The 17551-nt window shown below is 33.2% G+C and overlaps 1 protein-coding gene across 6 annotated transcripts in view; it reads left to right on the forward strand.

Annotated features, from left to right (window-relative positions):
* The window catches only part of CTDSPL2 (CTD small phosphatase like 2), a 78934-nt gene extending 63204 nt beyond the window's left edge, over positions 1–15730 (forward strand). For all 6 annotated transcript variants that reach the window (XM_032343556.1, XM_032343553.1, XM_032343552.1 and 3 more), the window contains 5 exons: positions 7646–7708; positions 7813–7892; positions 10871–10997; positions 12916–13011; positions 13619–15730. In XM_032343556.1, the coding sequence (XP_032199447.1) occupies positions 7646–7708; positions 7813–7892; positions 10871–10997; positions 12916–13011; positions 13619–13684 (432 nt within the window). In that variant the 3' untranslated portion in view covers positions 13685–15730. The remainder of the gene's footprint in view (positions 1–7645; positions 7709–7812; positions 7893–10870; positions 10998–12915; positions 13012–13618) is intronic.
* Positions 15731–17551: the final 1821 nt, after the last annotated feature.

Raw genomic sequence — 17551 nt, forward strand, 5'->3', positions numbered from 1 at the left:
AGTATATACTCTTAAAAATAAACTGGTAATGTTAAGGTAGGATCAAATTCTTCATCTGAATCAGCACCAAGTAAAGTATCCTCTTGGGACTTATTTTACTTTGGGTTTCTTTTTATGGTAAGTTTGTTATGGTTGGCCTATATCTAATTTTAATTCTACTTGTTTTTCTTTCTTTCAAAACAACTTAAGTGTAATTTTTTTTAATTTACTTAAGTGTAAATTGTTTTACGTATGCTTTAATAATCATCTATGTTAGGGGTTGGCAAACTTTTTCCTGAAAAGGGACAGTTCTTAGTATTTTAGGTTCTGCAGTCTCTGTTCTAAATACTTTTTCTGCCATTGTAGCATGAAACTAGTCATAGACAGTAAATACATAATCAGATAAGCGTGGCGTGTCCCAGTAAAACTTCATTTTCAAAAGGAAGTGACGGTTTGTATTTGGCCCACAAGCCATAGTTTGGTGACCCTTGGTCTAATAATTATGAGAGTATATACAGTAAATTTACGTACTCAAATTCTAAGTGGGAGTAAGTAATCAAATGTTCATCAGAATTCTTAATAATGTATAGAGAAATTAAAAACTAGATCCACTATAATCTGGTTGTGGGCTTTCTTAGTTTTTTTCCAGATGAAAGTTTAAGGAAAATTTAAGGTGATCCCTACTCATATTTAAAGATTGCCTGCCTTAATGGTATATACTCTCTTTAATTGATAAGTAGGACTCAACTTACTTAATCCAGTTCTCAGAATTTTTGAGCAGGTCGATTATTCAAGCCTCAATTTACTACATTGAGTGTATTTGAACTACATTTCTCTGGGGGATAACAAATCCTAAAAGATAAAACTCAGAATTTGATATATGTTACTGCTGACACTATATGGATAGACAGATTGTGGTTTGTGTAGATGGAGGGAATAAGTCATTCGAAAGAACTGAGTTTTTAAAGTGAGGATATGGCACTCATAAAGCAAAAGTATATGGATTTTTGTTTGAATGGGTCTTTTTCCCCCCTTTAAATTGGTTGTTTTTCCCTAAATTATTTTACAGAAGTTAGTTATTGGGAAAATGTATTATTCATAGAATGGTGCAAATGCATTTGATATCTGGAAAAACAAGTGCATGATCATTTCCAGTGCACATATTTAATCTTTATATTTAGATTATATTGACACATTGTCAGGAAATCCATCTCGTGGTGTTACTCAGTTAAGAGGTCTCCACTGTATTTAGTTTCTGTTCCTGCAGATCCACCAATTCAAGACTCTAGGTCATCTCACTCCCTCTTCCATCCAGAAGATGACTTCTATCCACAAGCAGGACTGAATCAAAAGACAGATTTTTCACTTAGCTCTTGAGCTGAACCACCTCCTCAATGACCTTCCTCTATCTCCATCAAGAACTGGAGCTCAGTTTTTTGAAGATGTAATAGAGCTACTCAGCCCAAACGTGGCTAATTGAAGACAAAAAGAAGATGCCTCATATGTTTCACCACAGTACAGCCAAACGTAACTGTGCTGTCCAACTCCTCATTCTGTAAAGTATGGCAGGGGCATCTGATTTTTGACTCTGTTCACCAATAAGACTTTAGCCAGTCAGTGGCTTTCTGAAGATCAGTAAAATCATCAAACTTTGGGTCAGCTGTCCAGAAATCAGATTGTGGTAAGCACTCAAGGAGAGATAGGTTCCGTAGGGAGCTACTTGTTAAAGGGTACTTTGTTTTATTAGTAGAGGTTGCTTGTATGGGAAAAGTTGGGGGGAGAGGTGGGTGGGAAATCCATGTTTAGCGAAGCTCCACCTCTTCCCCATTACTGTAGTTTGTTTTCTGGCAACCTTATAGCATAGAGTAATTTTCACAAGATCTCAAATATTTTGTACTACAGAACAAGAGGAATAGAGGGTCAGTGGCTTCTTTTTCCTCTTTATAGTCTTTTGTAGAAAAGTCAGCATTATTTTTGCTTCATGAAGAAAAAGCAATCATGTAAATGAAGAATTTTGTAGTAAATATGTAATCAAGTTTTTCCTTCTCTCAGGCTCTGACTTAAATTGATATTAACCAAGAGACATTTTATTTTGAACTTCACAAAGCATAATTTTTGTTGTACAAAAGTAGTATGTATAATTGTGCCCTAAATAAAACATTTGGGGCCGTGGACACTTAGTTTGGAGGATTAAAATAACAATATTATGATAATTAGTTGCAGGTTAATATTAAAAAGTAATTTTAAAGAAACTTTCCTTATTAGTAAGTATAGTTAGTCATTGGTACTAATTTTTTCATTGTAATTATTCATTACTGATTTTTAAGGTTAAAAAGAGAGCTGAAACCTACAGTTATCAACTTCTCAAAGATGATAAAATGTATTTTATGAGGAATTCTTTGTATTCTTTGTAAATGTATCTTAAAATTAGAGGCAGTTTATTTTAAAAATGCATGGAAAATTCTTATTCAACAGCTGAAAACGTTCTGCTAACGGGAGAGGAGAACAGTTGATTGCTAAGCATATTAAATTGTTTAGATGGTTTAGAATTTGTTTTTAAAGGCAGCATTTTTGTTTTACTAAAATGACCTTTTTTTGCTTTTAAAATGATTAAATTTCATGTAAATATAAACACAGCAATAGTTTATATATACACATACAAATAAACAGTATATATATATATGTGTATATATATATATACACATAAAAAATATATATGTATGTATGTAATGGCCAGTTTTTACTTGAAAATTTTGCTTCATTGGAAGTTTATCTGTATGAATACCATAAGCTTCACTTTATCCCATGTAGACTTTATAGGAAAATCCCTTTTCTGATTTATTCCTATTTCGTATAATGTTTTGAACAATCTTTTAGTTAGGGGTTTTGTTTTTACTATTTTTTATTTTGATGTTTTAGTATTTATCTATTCATTTCCGGATTGATCTGCCTACAAATACTTTCCCCAGCAATCTACTTCTTGTTGGAACTGTGTTAAGCAAAGGATGACTATAATGTCACCCAGTGGGTTATGAATTTGAGGTCTCCGCAGGGCCTGCCTGAGCAACCCTCTTTACAGAAGGTTTTATCTCTAGGCTCTAGTATTGATGCTAAGAAAATGTTCACTAAGTTAAATAGTTAAGCTTGATACTGATGCAATACACGATTTAAAAGTGTAGGTTGCTGCTGTACAGCTTTCTCTTTTGAGTTGAGGTTATCTAGTTCTGCCCCATAGAATCATACTCATTCCAGCTATTCTCCTTGTGACTGATTACTTTTAAATAATAGGGTGGATAGTAATAATAGTTGTTGGCAGTCTCAGTGTGCCAGGCACTCTTCTAGGTACTTTACATGTATTAGCTTATTTAACCCTCACAACAACCCTATGAGGTAGGTACTGTTACTTTATCCACTTAAAGAGACTGAGGTGTATAGAAGGGTTAACAACTTGGCAGAGTCAACTTTTACACCTATGGTGTCTACTAATGTTTAGATTTTTCAGCTACTTGTAGCATCTCATTCTTCACATTCCCCAGCTTTATTGGTTTTCTACTGCTTTAAAGTCTTACTGCTGATTATAAAAATAGTATTTACCAATCATCTTTTTATTTAAAGGTGCCATACTCTTACGTAGGTGAGCCCCACTGAATTAACTCTTTTGTTTTGTTTTGTGTTAAACCTATACCAGTGTAGAGCTTGGGGTCATGAGTTTGAGTCCCATGTTCGGCATGAAATTAAAACAATTTCAAAAACTTTATCAGTATAGCAATAAATTCAAAGGATATCGTGGAAAAATTTTTAATAAGATGTTTCTTTTTAAATATGGTAAGGTTGTATTATCTTTCCTTACAGCCATTTAGAAATATTTTTCCTTGGGCATCTGGGTGGCTTAGTCAGTTAAGTGTCTGCTTAAGTTTCCGACTCTTGGTTTTGGCTCAGGTCATGATCTCAGGGTCTGGGATCCAGCCCCACACCAGGCTTTGTGCTCCGTGCAGAGTCTGCTTGAGATTCTGTCCCTCTCTTCCCCTTCCCCTGCTTGAGCTCTCTCTCTAAAATAAACTAAACCTTTTTTTTTTTTTTAAGACATATTTTTCCTTAAAAGATTTACATGTAAGAATTTTTTTTTCTTCACTTGCCTACAAAGGCATGGCTGCTTTGGGTGTTTTCTTCTTCTCCCTCTTCTCCTCTTTCTTCTTCTTTTTTTGGTCATGCTGTTAAAGTTATCTATGAAATTAGATAAGGTTTGATAAACTAATAGAAATTACTCAGTTTATATAGATTGACATCACATACTTAGTCATGAATACGACTGTCATAAAATACTTCTAATCAGTTTATAATTAGATTGTTATTTTGGTGACTGCTTTTATTATATCTGGTTTTGTTTACCATTTATGGCCTGGCTAGAGTATGTATATACACAATTATAGGATGTTCTCACTGTCTTAATACCAAAGTAAGTACAGGTTGTCAGGTATTATTCATATGAAGGAATGTTGATGTACTGTTAATGTAATGTTTTGTTATATATATTCATTACTTTTCTATATAAAATTTAAATTTTAGTAAAATCCATAACAGATTATATACAAGATTAGGTCCTTTACCACTATTTTGCAGGTATTATTCTAGTAGATTTTATTTTTAATGTTTTGTATTTTGAACATATTCATAAATCCATATCTTTGCATAGTAGTGAGTCCTATTCGAGATGTATCTTTGGGTACGGTATTTTTATATCATTGTTTCTTTGTAGCATTCTGCATTATTTTTAAACTTTTGGCTTTTTCATGTTGTTCAATGGTGGGAAGATTAAAAGTTTGTAAAGAGTTACAAGTTTGAAGAAGGATGGTTAGTGAAATACTAAATAGAGAAAGAATGTGGAAAATAGGAAGTAGGCAGCTCAGGACAGGAATCTTTATGATGAGAAAGTTAGGAGAAGATAAATGTAGTTAAGAATATCTGTGGAATAGATTTGGAAGCTTTCTGTAATGCCTCTGTGCATTTGTGTATTTCTGTATCTCTGTGACCTCACAGGATAAGTAATTGTCTCTTTGTATTATACATATCTTAAATTGTTTTCTGTTTCCTACTAGATAGTACTTAGTGTTTGACTTTTATATATTTTTTGCTTTAATATATCCATCCAAATGACTTAGATCCTGCTGGCCTTGTGTCTCAATTTCTGTTTTTCTTTCTGAGATTTTGCCTTTGCAGCACAAAGCAGAACTTCCACCCCTGCTCAGATAATGTTGTATCTTTCTATATTCTTCTTTTTCACTAACCACCTTAGTTTTGTGTATACATTTTAATACTGAAATACCTTCCTGTTCAAATGGTGAATCTGTTTTGAGGATAGGAACTTCTATAGCTAACAATTAATTCTATTCTCATGTAAGGAAACAGTCTAGCAATATATTCCCCATCTTTAGGGCCACATCTTCCCCTATAAACAAAAATGTACAAAAGTACATTTTGAGAGTGATGTCAAATTTTAAGATGTATTTTTATATTAAGAATGGTCAAAGTAGTATAGTATATAGTAGCATATATTCTATGTATAATGAAATAATAGTTTTGACTTAATCTGGAAGTCATGTATAAGAAATTAAAAATGTCACCTTTGTATGGTGCTCCACTTCCTCTGCTTGGATAATATCATTTACATAGAAGTATTCCTCTAAAATAAAATGGAAGTATGTTAGGGTTCAGAGGAAACAAATCCCAAATTACAGAGACCTTACTTAGTTTATAGTATGGAGCAAGTGATAACAGAGATTCTGAGAACAAAAATGCAAAAATAAAGTATTTTGGTAATTAGGACTAATGGTTCATAGTTTATCATCCTTGAGGTCATTGGAAAAAAGTATTGACTAAATTGATTTTTTTTTCCTTAATCATCACAAATCTATTTTTGAAAAGACACATAGTTAATAAAAAATGTTATTTCCAGTTGAGACAGTAATATATCTGAAATCTGTCAGTTACCTGGGTTGGCCACAAAGAATACCAAATGTTTTTAGGATGAAAAATGTTAAAATTAATTAGAAGAGCAGCTTTAGTTAAATTTCTTGTGCCTCATCCTAAATGATAGTGATTGGATACCAAGGATTTGGTTGTTTTTATTTACTCTAGGGGTAGGGGTATATGGCTTTACTTTGTTTTGATTAGTCAAGAGATTGAAATAAAATGCCTAATAGGGATTCAAAGCAAGTATACTTTATCATTCTAGCCTAGAGGTAGGGGTAGTGATATTCTTAGCATATTAATAATTGTTCAGAATTTGTCTTCTACAAATGATTAGTTTTTGAGGAAACTCAGTAGTTGTCCTTATGTAGTTATATAGGCTTGCTTCTCTTTCTCTGTTTTGTCTATATTGCTTAACTTTGGGTAATTCTATTTCATTTACTCAACAGTTTTTGTTTCTGTTTTAAATCAAGTATTTACTGTATATTTGACATTGTCTTCTGCCCAGAGGGCCCTGGATATAAAGATTGGTAGTACAGTGGTCACTACTTCCTAGAATCCTTTGCTTGATTTCCCTGTTCTTCCTCAAAACATTCCCAAAACGAAATTTTTATTATTTTTGTATGGATGTCTATTAATGACAATTAAATTTCATGAAGCCTAGATTTTGAATTTGTAGTTACTAGTGGGTATGCACCAGTGAATCTGGTGCATAGATCTTCTATAAATATTTGTTATTCATGGTGTTTTAAGTTAATAATCACTGTTGAGTATAAAGTATAAAATTGTCTTTATAAAATTTTGTCACAAAATTAATATAATTTAAAATCTTCTCTAAATCCATTTTAGTGGTTGCTCTTGGCTTATAATTCTGTTCTTTTTGAATTCTGGTGTGTATTACAAGAGCTACATTAAATGTAGGCAAGAAACAGACAAACATAAATAAGAAAGGGCAGTTCTTTGGACGAGATCGGGCGCGTTCAGGGTGGTCTGACCATAGACAGTTCTTTGGGTACTATAGTTTTTCCTGATATTGCCAGTAAGTTTTGATAACTGGTATTAGACTGTTATATTTTCAGTCTCAAGTAGCCTGGTAGTGCTAATTTAGATGCCACGTCTAAATCAGTAAATGTAGAAAAAGACTGAATTCTGAAAAATTCCAGTTATTTAAACCCACCAATCCAGACATCTCTTTCTTGAACATTATTTATCTTTATAGAGATTGAAAATAAAGGTATTCTTAGCAGATGATTGTTACGAAGAAATTCTGAATATAGAGGAAGGTCATTGAGACAGGTCAGCTAGAGGTGGACACAGCCTGCCTAATAATTGGATGGATGCTACCTGGCTGGAAGATGGAGCTGATTGGCGGATCAAAATCTCAAAGGGAAACCTTCAGTTTTTAGTTTGAATGTTTACTAAAATTATATTTCACAAAGTTCTATTACATTGTATGGCGCCATTTAAATATTAAAAAGTAACATCACAATGACTGTTATTTCCCTACCAAAAGATTGTTTTAAGTGATTTTTGGTTTATGAAATATATTTGAGTGGTACTTAGTGAACTTTTCTATTACTTTAAAATATGAACTTCTTAATTATAATATATTCAGAGTTAGAACACAACATCTCTTATAAATAAGTTGTTTCTACTCTGTATGTTTATTTACTGAAGTGTGTCTTTGTTATTTCTTCAGGTTTACGTGAGATTAAGACCATTCTTCAGGGAATTCCTGGAACGAATGTCTCAGATGTATGAGGTAAACATGCTTAAGCTAATTACATAAGTATTTTTATTTTATTCAATACAGTACCCATATTTAGATCATGTATAATGATTACTTCTTTTCCCCTGAATTTGTAGATCATTCTTTTTACTGCTTCTAAGAAGGTGTATGCAGACAAGTTACTGAACATACTAGACCCTAAAAAGCAACTGGTCAGGTAAATTTAATTAAGAAATAGTGGAAATGTCTGTCACACTGATCTATGAAATTACTTTGATTCTATTTAATTTTGATGGCCATTTTCAGTTGGCTGCATATATAGAGATTGGTTGTGTTGAATGGTGAAATGAATTTTTTTAAGCCCCAAACTCTTTAAGAGTTCCAAATGATATAACTCCAGACAGACTTTCTTTAAAGGATACAAAGATCAAATGTATATATTCATTAACAGTCCATCTGTATCCTCACTTTTTTTGGGACTGGGGGGAGATTGGGGGTATGCGGAATTTTTCACTGTGTGCATGATATTTTCACTTCCTTATGTCTCTGAGATAATGCATGTTATGTCCCCTGTTTAATGGCATAGAGAAATAAAGGTTAATTTTAACAGAAAGGATAAATTAAACTCTTTTGCTTTTTTCAAGAGCAAATTTGTCCTCCATGGAAAGAAAACATTACATGACTGTAATTGGAAATTGCAGTTGGTTTAGTCACTCAAGTTATCCTGATCTGGACTCAGTTCCTTGTGTGTGTCCTGAGCCAGCAGATGCAGTGTGTTCCTGGTTAGGTGGGAGTGCCTTGGGTAATTTTAAAACAGTTTGAAAATTAGTTCCATTGTTTGTTTCAACTGAAGTGAGATATTAAGACTGTTAGCAGTCTTGCTGGATTCTTTAAGATGCCAGAGTTAATCTTTGATTTTTTTTTTTTTTTTTGGACCAAGAGCTATATAAGAGATGCCAGAAAAGGCTCATGAAAGCTTTAATAGCTGGGAGTTCATTTTCTTGAATACTCTCCTCCGTATTTTTTTAGTGGAAAATCCTAATTTCTACTGTTAATGGTACCTTTGATATTGAGTGGTTGCAGCTATGCGAAAAGCCATTTTCTGATGTCTATACTTAGATTTTCTTTCTTGTAAATAGAACTGTGATTTTTTTAATCTAAAGGATCAGAATTTGCCCTTGTCACTTTCCATTTTATCTTCCATATAAGCAAGCATCAGATCAGAAATGAAAATGATGTTTTCTATTTATGAAAGTATAATACATGCTCATTTTACCTAACTTTAACAAAAGTACACAAATGATTTTGCTTTGATGACTTCATTCATTCTGAAAATTTCTATTCAGCACCTCCAGTGTTCCATGCAACAGTGGTGAGCAATACCAGCCTTTCCCTCTTAGAGATTTCAGTTTTAACTGGGGGGCAAATCATAGTCATGGAATTATGATGTTACAAATTAATGCCCCTCTTTTAAACTAGTTCTATAAAACTTAAATATTTGGGAGTTTAAATTTGTTTTATGTAGTTGTATTTGAATAATTTAAAACAGGAAGAACTTTTTGAATAGTAGATTGAATTCATTAGAATGCTAAAGGGAATTATGTTGAAGACAAGGGAGACTCAGAAATTCGATGATGTCTGAATCTCATGCAAAATCTGATGACTGGCAAAAGTAGTTCCTTTGTAAAACTGCAAATACCTGCTACTGACTGACTGTCAGACTCCTGAATAACTGGAGGAGTTTTATTGTAATTTAATTGAAGTAATCATTAGTATCCACATACATAGTCATTTGTCTCCTGTCTTGGGTGAGTTTGCTGCTATTGGGGAAGAAACATTAGTAGTAACTTGCATTATGTGCTGCACTGGCTTCTCCAGTATCCTCATATGTAACATAAATGTTCATACAAATAAAAATGGAATCTTACAGGCCCAACCAGGAATGAAAATTCTTTTGTCTGGTCTTAACCTTTTCAAAGTAGGATGGTCTTTAAACCATACAGAGGTAGATCATGGTTTAGTTAAAAGTGTTCTTTATAAAAAGGGAGGAAGAGAACGATTTTTAATACGTTTTGTCTGGTTAGAAAACTGTCATCACCACTGGCACTGGTGTTTTTAAGGTTGAGTTTTGTTCTCAGAGCTATGGCAAGTTTTGTTGGTAGAAAATGCCCCTTTCTTGAAATTCCATAATTAAAAATAAGAGGTATGAGTAGACCCTAGCTGTTGAAAATTGTTTAGTGGGATTAAGACACAAGGAAGCCAAACTTACCAAATTATTAATGTATACATTTCAAGGTGATCTGTATTATTAGTAATATTTGGAGACTAACATTTTGAGTGCTAAATGAGATGATATAATTTTGACAGTTTTATAAGTATTATTATACAGCCTTTCATAGCTTTTTAAAATGATAACAGCATTTTTCAGTTAAGTATCATTGGTAAAACATTAGTTTACATTTGTAATACTTAAATCTAAATTCATCATTTCATTCAATCCTTGTTTTTTCAAATGATCATATACACACTCAACTAAATTAAAAGAAAGATGGGTGTTTGGGAAAAGTTGAAATGATGGAATGTTTTGGCCTCCACACCTTTTCTCAAAAACTATAAGGGAAACTAAAAACATTTTTAAAAATGCCAACACAGAAACATTCCTTCTTATATTTTCTATTCTGGCATGTACAGGGATAGGGAGGCTGTGTGGTCTTCTGGTTAGAGCAAAGGACTGGGAGCCAGGAGGATCCTGGGTTCCAATGCGGGGCTAACCACTGACTTACTGTGTGACCTTGGGCAAGTCACTTGACCTCCTTGTGCCTCAGTCAACCATCTGGAAAATTGGTTAAAAAGCAGGACCTCGCTGACAACCAGATGCTGCATCTGAACTGAGCTTTCCTGGGTAAATAAATTACAAAAACAATTTACAGAGTTTTTAATCCCTCTTTATAATTTAATATAACATTTTGGGATAAGCCGAAGTTCTTAAAGGCATGGTAATAATTGGTTGTAAGGTTTCAATAATTGCTAACATTTTTAAGCTTAGGCTCACATTTATATTTGAATTTCCTTTGTGAGAGAAAATAATAAGGCTTAAACTATAAAGCCTATGGTATGTGTATGTATGTTTCAGTATATGTTGTAATTTTTAGAGATTTTTTTTCTTAGTTAATTTGTTTTTATTTTTATGTTTAGGCATCGGCTTTTCCGTGAACATTGTGTTTGTGTACAAGGAAACTATATAAAGGACTTAAATATCCTTGGAAGAGATCTTTCAAAGACTATAATAATTGACAACTCACCACAAGCCTTTGCATATCAGGTAGGAAGGGAGGGTTGCTAAACAAATTCAGAAAAAATATATATGTGTGAGAACAAATGCTGCCAAACAGAATATGATAGGAGAACAGAATTTTGACTGGTGAAATTTCTGTGTTTAGTATTACCTTTCAGAATTAGAAATGCCAAATTGTTATGTTCCATGTGAGAAATTTTCTTTTAAGATTTTATTTATTTGACAGAGAGAGATCACAAGTAGGCAGAGAGGCAAGCAGAAGAGAAGCGGGGGAAGCAGGCTCCCCACTGAGCAGATAGCTAGATGCGGGCTCCATCCCAGGACCCTGAGATCATGACCTGAGCCTAAGGCAGAGGCTTAACTTACACATAGCCACCCAGGTGCCCTGAAAATTTTCTTTCAATTAAGTACAACACAGATAAAAATCTGGGTAGTAGGCCTAAATAAGAAGGGACTATAAAATATATATCAGGGGCTCCTGGCTGGCTCAGTGGATTAAGCCTCTGCCTTCAGCTGAGGTCATGATCTCGGGGTCCTGGGATTGAGCCTGCATCAGGAAATCTCTGCTCAGCAGGGAGCCTGCTTCCCCCTCCTTCTCTGCCTGCCTCTCTGCCTACTTGTGATCGCTTTCTGTCAAATAAAAAAATAAAATCCTAATATATATATATATATATATATATATATCAGTTAATAGTATTCTTAGCAGTTGTTAAGTAATTGTAAACATGTTTGAGAATTAAAAATACCTCAGTCATGTTCTGATATATTTGCTTTGATATTCTGAAATAATTTCTTAGACTATTTTGTCAATATGTTTATATGCTGTGTCAGTGTTTCTTTGAAATATAACTTGGGGGAGTGCCTAGGTGGCTTAGTTGGTTAAGCATCTGCCTTCTGGTCAGGTCATGATCTCAGGGTCCTGGGATAAAGCCCTGCGTTGCGCTCCCTACTCTTCCTGGAGCCTGCTTCTCCCTCTCCCTCAGCCTGCTGCTCCACCTGCTTGTGTTCTCTCTGTGTCAAACAAATAAAGTCTTAAAAAAAAAAAAGAAGGCCTTTTAAAGAAATAAAACTTGAACTAGAACTGAGGCATCCTTGCAAAATGTTTTACATTATGAATATGTTCATGTGATAGTTTGAGATTTCCTTCACAATAAATCTGGACAGAATAGGGATGGTGGAAATTGGGTTGGATGTTGATAGAACGAGTAAAAAAGTAAAAAGATGAAAAGCGAGAAAAGGGAAAAACTGCATATGGTATTGAAATATGTTCAAAATAGGTCACTGCTCACATTTTGAATTTTTTAAGAATTTCTTAATGGTTCCTGGATAAAATCATTTCAGTTGTCCTCCATCTTAAACACAGTATTCTGCATAAATGTTAAAGACAACCTAGAGATTATTTACTATGAAACAAATATGGTTTGCATTCTTGTTTCTAGACTCCTCTTCAGTGAAATACCATTGTATCTGTATGCTACATTAATGCTGTTTCAGGTTATCCTTCTATTTGTTGGAATAAAATGAATGTGATATAATCCATGTGTAAAAGTATAGGCTTTCTGGTAGCGTTCTTTTTACATTGGCTGTATTCCTTCATTCACAGTACCTTGCACTGACTAATAGTAGCTATTTCTTGAATCAGTGAAGTAATACTTTCAGTTAATGTTAATGCAAAACTTGTTTCAATGGATCTTTCTTGTATAGTTTCATATATACTAGGAAGACATTACGTGGAAAAACCAGTTGGGCTTTGATGTATTCCCTAACACCTTCTCTTGCACGGTTGAGTTGTTGGAATATGACAGGCATAAACTTTGATGGCATTCCTTTTCAGAGGAACTTATTATATACATGTGTTTCTTAAGTATCTGTTATTTCTCTTTCAGGCTTTTACAGAGTAGGCAAAATGTAAAAAGAGGATTTAATTATTTATTTATCGTTATAGCTATCTAATGGAATCCCTATAGAAAGCTGGTTTATGGATAAAAATGACAATGAGCTCCTAAAATTGATTCCATTTCTGGAGAAGCTTGTAGAACTGGTAAGTATATCTTAAGTTTCTTTTGTTGCCTCAACTCTACTGAAACAAACCTTTTTAACACTTTATATTGACATTTTAAGTCAGCTTGGTATGAAATCAGGGCAAAGTTGAAAAGGATTACAAGCATTTTCTAACCTTTTAAATTATATTAAAATCATGCTCATCAATATTTAAAAATTTGTAGATTGGGTGTTTTTATTTCACTGGGCTTCTTGCAAGTCACAACTAGTAGTATCAAATTGATTTCACTTTGCTTTCATAGTTCAGGTCTAGAATTTATGCTTATGCTACTGAAACTTTATTCTGGCTTTACTTTTTTCCTAATATATCAAGTAGAGTTCAGTGGCTTAACACTTCTGTCTTTTGGTTTTGCCCTTTAGTGCATAATTGTTCTTTACAGAATTAAAACCTGAATGACAGGTTTGGTTTTTTTAGTCTAAATTTAATTCTTAAGTTAACTGCTTCTTCATAGTAGCTTTATATTGGCCAAACAAAATAATGTAAGTTGTAAAATAAACTGTATATTTCCTCTGCAAAGGAAGAATGTTATGAGAATCATATTTTTGAAATTTACGTGGCTTTTAAAAATGTCTTTTTCTCCACACAGAATGAAGATGTTCGACCTCACATCAGAGACAGATTTCGCTTGCATGATTTGCTGCCCCCAGATTAAGTACAAAGACTTGTCAAATCACTGAAGGGGGAGAGAATGCAGGACCCTTTTGGACTAAGACAAAAACATTGCCATTACTGTTGAAATTTTGCATTTTTGTACCCCGTCTTGCTTTTCTTATCTTTGGTGCCCAATAATAATCAAGGGTTACAGAAAGAGACTTTATCTCAGATTGAATACATACAGTAGGTAGGCTAAAACAGAAGAGTCTTTAGAACTAGTGCAACTCCAGTGAAATTTTTTTATGTACAGGACATCTGCAGTTTATAAAGAATTCTGTTTCTGCCACCAGCAGTTTGACCTGTAGTCACACAGGATTTTATGATAATAACAGAGATGAAAATGGACTTTTATTTTCTCTCTGTTTGGTGCTCTAAGTGGGTTTGTAGCCACTTTTCTGTTACTTTAAGATTCTCATTTCAACAGGAATGGCCAGTAAAAGTTGTTTTATTTTTCCTGTTAAGGTTTATAACCTTTTTACATTTTTGACCTGTATTAGATTAGATTTTCATTATGCATTCCTTTTAGTTAAGGCGCTTCATAGTTTTCTGGAAATAGTCAATTTTTAGTTTTTTATTATACATTTGAATGGCCGTTTTCCTGCTTTGTCTGCCTGCATATTGTATATTTGTTTAAAAATATTCTCTACTTTTAGTCCATGTAAGTTTCATTTAGAAAGACATGCATTTATATTTTGTTTCTGTAATATTCTACTGTAGGTGAAATCTTTTTAAAAAAAAAATCAAAGGACTGGGTAGATAAGAATATATGAATGACTAATATTCAAAAGATTTAAACCATTGTGATGGCATGTGTTCCCAAATGGTAATATCTTGCAGTGGCACACAGATTTAATGGATAAAGGTATACCTCAGACTTCACTGTGCTCACCAATCTTTGAGGAGAATGAGTTTGGTCACCTATTGGGCTTGATTTGGTTACTGCTGCCTTTGGTTTTCTCCAGGAATGAAGTATTCAGCACAGTGACTCAGTATTTTTAGTTATTTTGCATGGGCTGGTAGTACCTCTGTTATGCTCTTGGTTACAATCAATTTAAAACTCTGTGTAACAGTCTTGGTACCTTACAGTAGCTATGCATAATCCTGTGGCACAGTAAACTTCCAAGCCACCAATGCAGTTAATATGCTCTCATAGTGGTTTTCTATGCTATATGAAAATAGTCGTCAAGCCTTGGTTCTCTAATGCAGCTACCACAAGAGGTTGATATTTTTATAGTGGCGTGTAATCTCCTTTTCGGGAGGCTTTTTATGGAAGGTAGAATTTGTAAAAGTTAGTATGCTTTGCCTCTCGACTGCATTAACATGCCACAGGCTCAGACTGTTTTTGTGTAAAGGATGTCAAAGAACGGCACTTTTTCTAAAGAGAAGTTTGATATTTTGTATGCTTGTTAAGAAAGTACAGTATTGGAAATTAAAGGTGGACAACTGATAATTGAGGAGTATGTCACTTAATTTTTTATGTATATTACCTGTTTACTTGTACAACTTATTGTACAAATTACATGCAGCTTCATTTTCAAATGAATCCTTAAAATAAGGAAATCTTTTTAGGAAAACATTTAATTTTTGTATTTTTGATTTTAAAGGCATGAGTTATGTCAATTTTCAGTGTATTAATGAAGATTTTAACTTTTCATCAGGTTGAGTGTTTTCTTACTATATTATCTGTTGTGTATGTAGTTAGCATATTGTGTCACTGAACTGTTTAAAAAACCTAGCATGTAGAGCAAGCCTGTTTTGTGGAAAATCCTTATTCATTAAAAAAATAATCATGGCAGATATTCTGCAAAAAAAAAAAAAAGCAAAGCATTTGCAATTCAGAATACTGGTTTTTTTTTTTATTTGTTTGTTTGTTTTGGTTGTTTTTGTTTTAATTTAAAGAAAGGTATTTTGCTTGCAGGAAAAAATACTCCAGATTCATTTTAATGAGAATCTTTGAAATGTATTTATCTTTAGGGCATCTGGGCATCTTTATGCTGTTTGTCTTCTGTCTTTCTTGAAATAAAATGTACATACGTTACCTTTACATATGCTCTTGCTCAAAATTGTGAACCTAGTTACATTTCTCCTTGCTCCCCTTTAAATGCTCAAACAGTAAAACCCAAAACCTGTACAAGTTCTAAGCTTTCAGCATGCATTACAATTGCTGAAAGCTTTTCTGATTAAGTAAACACAGTCTCAAAGGGCTTTCCCATAATTGAAAGGGAAATGTAAGCACCTGTAATGTTATGCCTATGGGCACTTTAAAATAAACACCAACTTTTAATCATCTTTTATTAATGGTAAAGGTGTTTTCAGTCCCATGCTGGGAGAGTTCTTTAAGTCAACTGACAAAGGAATCTAGCGTAACAAGATTCTGTAAAGAAATAAAGAGAAATTATATGGCCTGAGAGAATTTCTTGAGACCAATTTATTTTTCTTCATTATTCGATTTCAGTCATTTTAAATTTGTTGTTAATAAAAAATTTAAAATAATTTATGAAGAGACAGTTATCCAGTTTCCTTTCACTTTAATGTTTTACCTTCTCATTACCCCTTTTCTTTAGCTTTTGGTAAATGTTATCTTAAACACTTCCATTTAGTTAAGTGGAGGTGTCTATTTTGTGAATTGAGATGTGCCCAGCTGCTTCAGTTCATGCAGGAAACATTAACTCTTTAAAAACTGACCGTAGGAAATGCAGGAGAGACAGATACCTGATAAGACACAGCAAAAGTGACCTATATACACATTACATATCTGAAGTACATACTACAATTGTGATATTTCCAGTGATAAATGTCTGGCTTTTAAGACATTCTTTTAAATATTTGTATTATTGTTAGGATGTTTAAATCAGTTGTGTTTTTTAATTCTGTGTAATATATGTAGCCCTAATCAGATTTATATCACCATATTTCTCTGAGTCTTAAAAGAGTTGATAACGATTTGAAACCATAATTGTTTTATATTAGCTAGTATGTATATTTATTTACCCAATGGCTTTATCTTGTTTCCCAAAATTCGGGGGTGGGGGATTGTTGAAAGCATTGTAACTTCTATAAATGGCTATTTTCTTGTACCTGTCAGTGAAATGGATGTGTACATTGTTTTTTTTTTACATTTCTCTGGTTTTTCTGGTTTGTTTGGTTGTTGTTATTGTTGGTTTTTTCTGTTTTGTTTTTGTTTTAGTGTTAAACATAGAATGGTTTAAAAAAAGTTATCTTTGGCCAATGACTTTTTCAGCCAGATAGTACTTTCATTCAGCCTTCTAAAGAAGTTCGTTTTAATTGTTTTGTCCAGTCAACTTGCCTGAAAAACATAGAGACTTCATCTCATCAATGAAGAAAGCATTTCATTATTCCTACAAATCTTTACAGCGAGCACAGAATTCTTCATAAGGACCAGATCTCTTCCACATCTTGTGTCAATCACATAAAGCTGAAATGTAAAGGACACTGAAGCCTTCATTTAATTGTACTAACATGATGGTGTTATATACCACATCCTTAGATAGTTAAGGTTTTCTGAACTGACTTCTCTTTGTCTTCCTAGGTATTTATTTGTTACCTCTTTTAATCTTGTTTATCTAAATTAACTTAGTTAATAGTTACCCACTGAATAACTATGCCAAGCAACTAGGAAAGAATGTTTATTTTATTTCCCCTTATAGGGGAAGAGTGGACTGGGAACAAAAATGTATGGGCCAAAAGGCCTTAGGTTGTCATTCATTCACTTTCTTATTCCTCTCATGAGCTATATTTGAGTATAGTATTTTTTCAGTGCTCATATGCTTGATTGTGTCATTACTTTTACTATCTTCTGAAGGTGAAAGCCTGCTAGGAACCTGTATAAAACACATTTTAAAAT

The sequence above is a fragment of the Mustela erminea genome, chromosome 5 (genome assembly GCF_009829155.1).
Source record: "Mustela erminea isolate mMusErm1 chromosome 5, mMusErm1.Pri, whole genome shotgun sequence".
Taxonomy (NCBI): domain Eukaryota; kingdom Metazoa; phylum Chordata; class Mammalia; order Carnivora; family Mustelidae; genus Mustela; species Mustela erminea.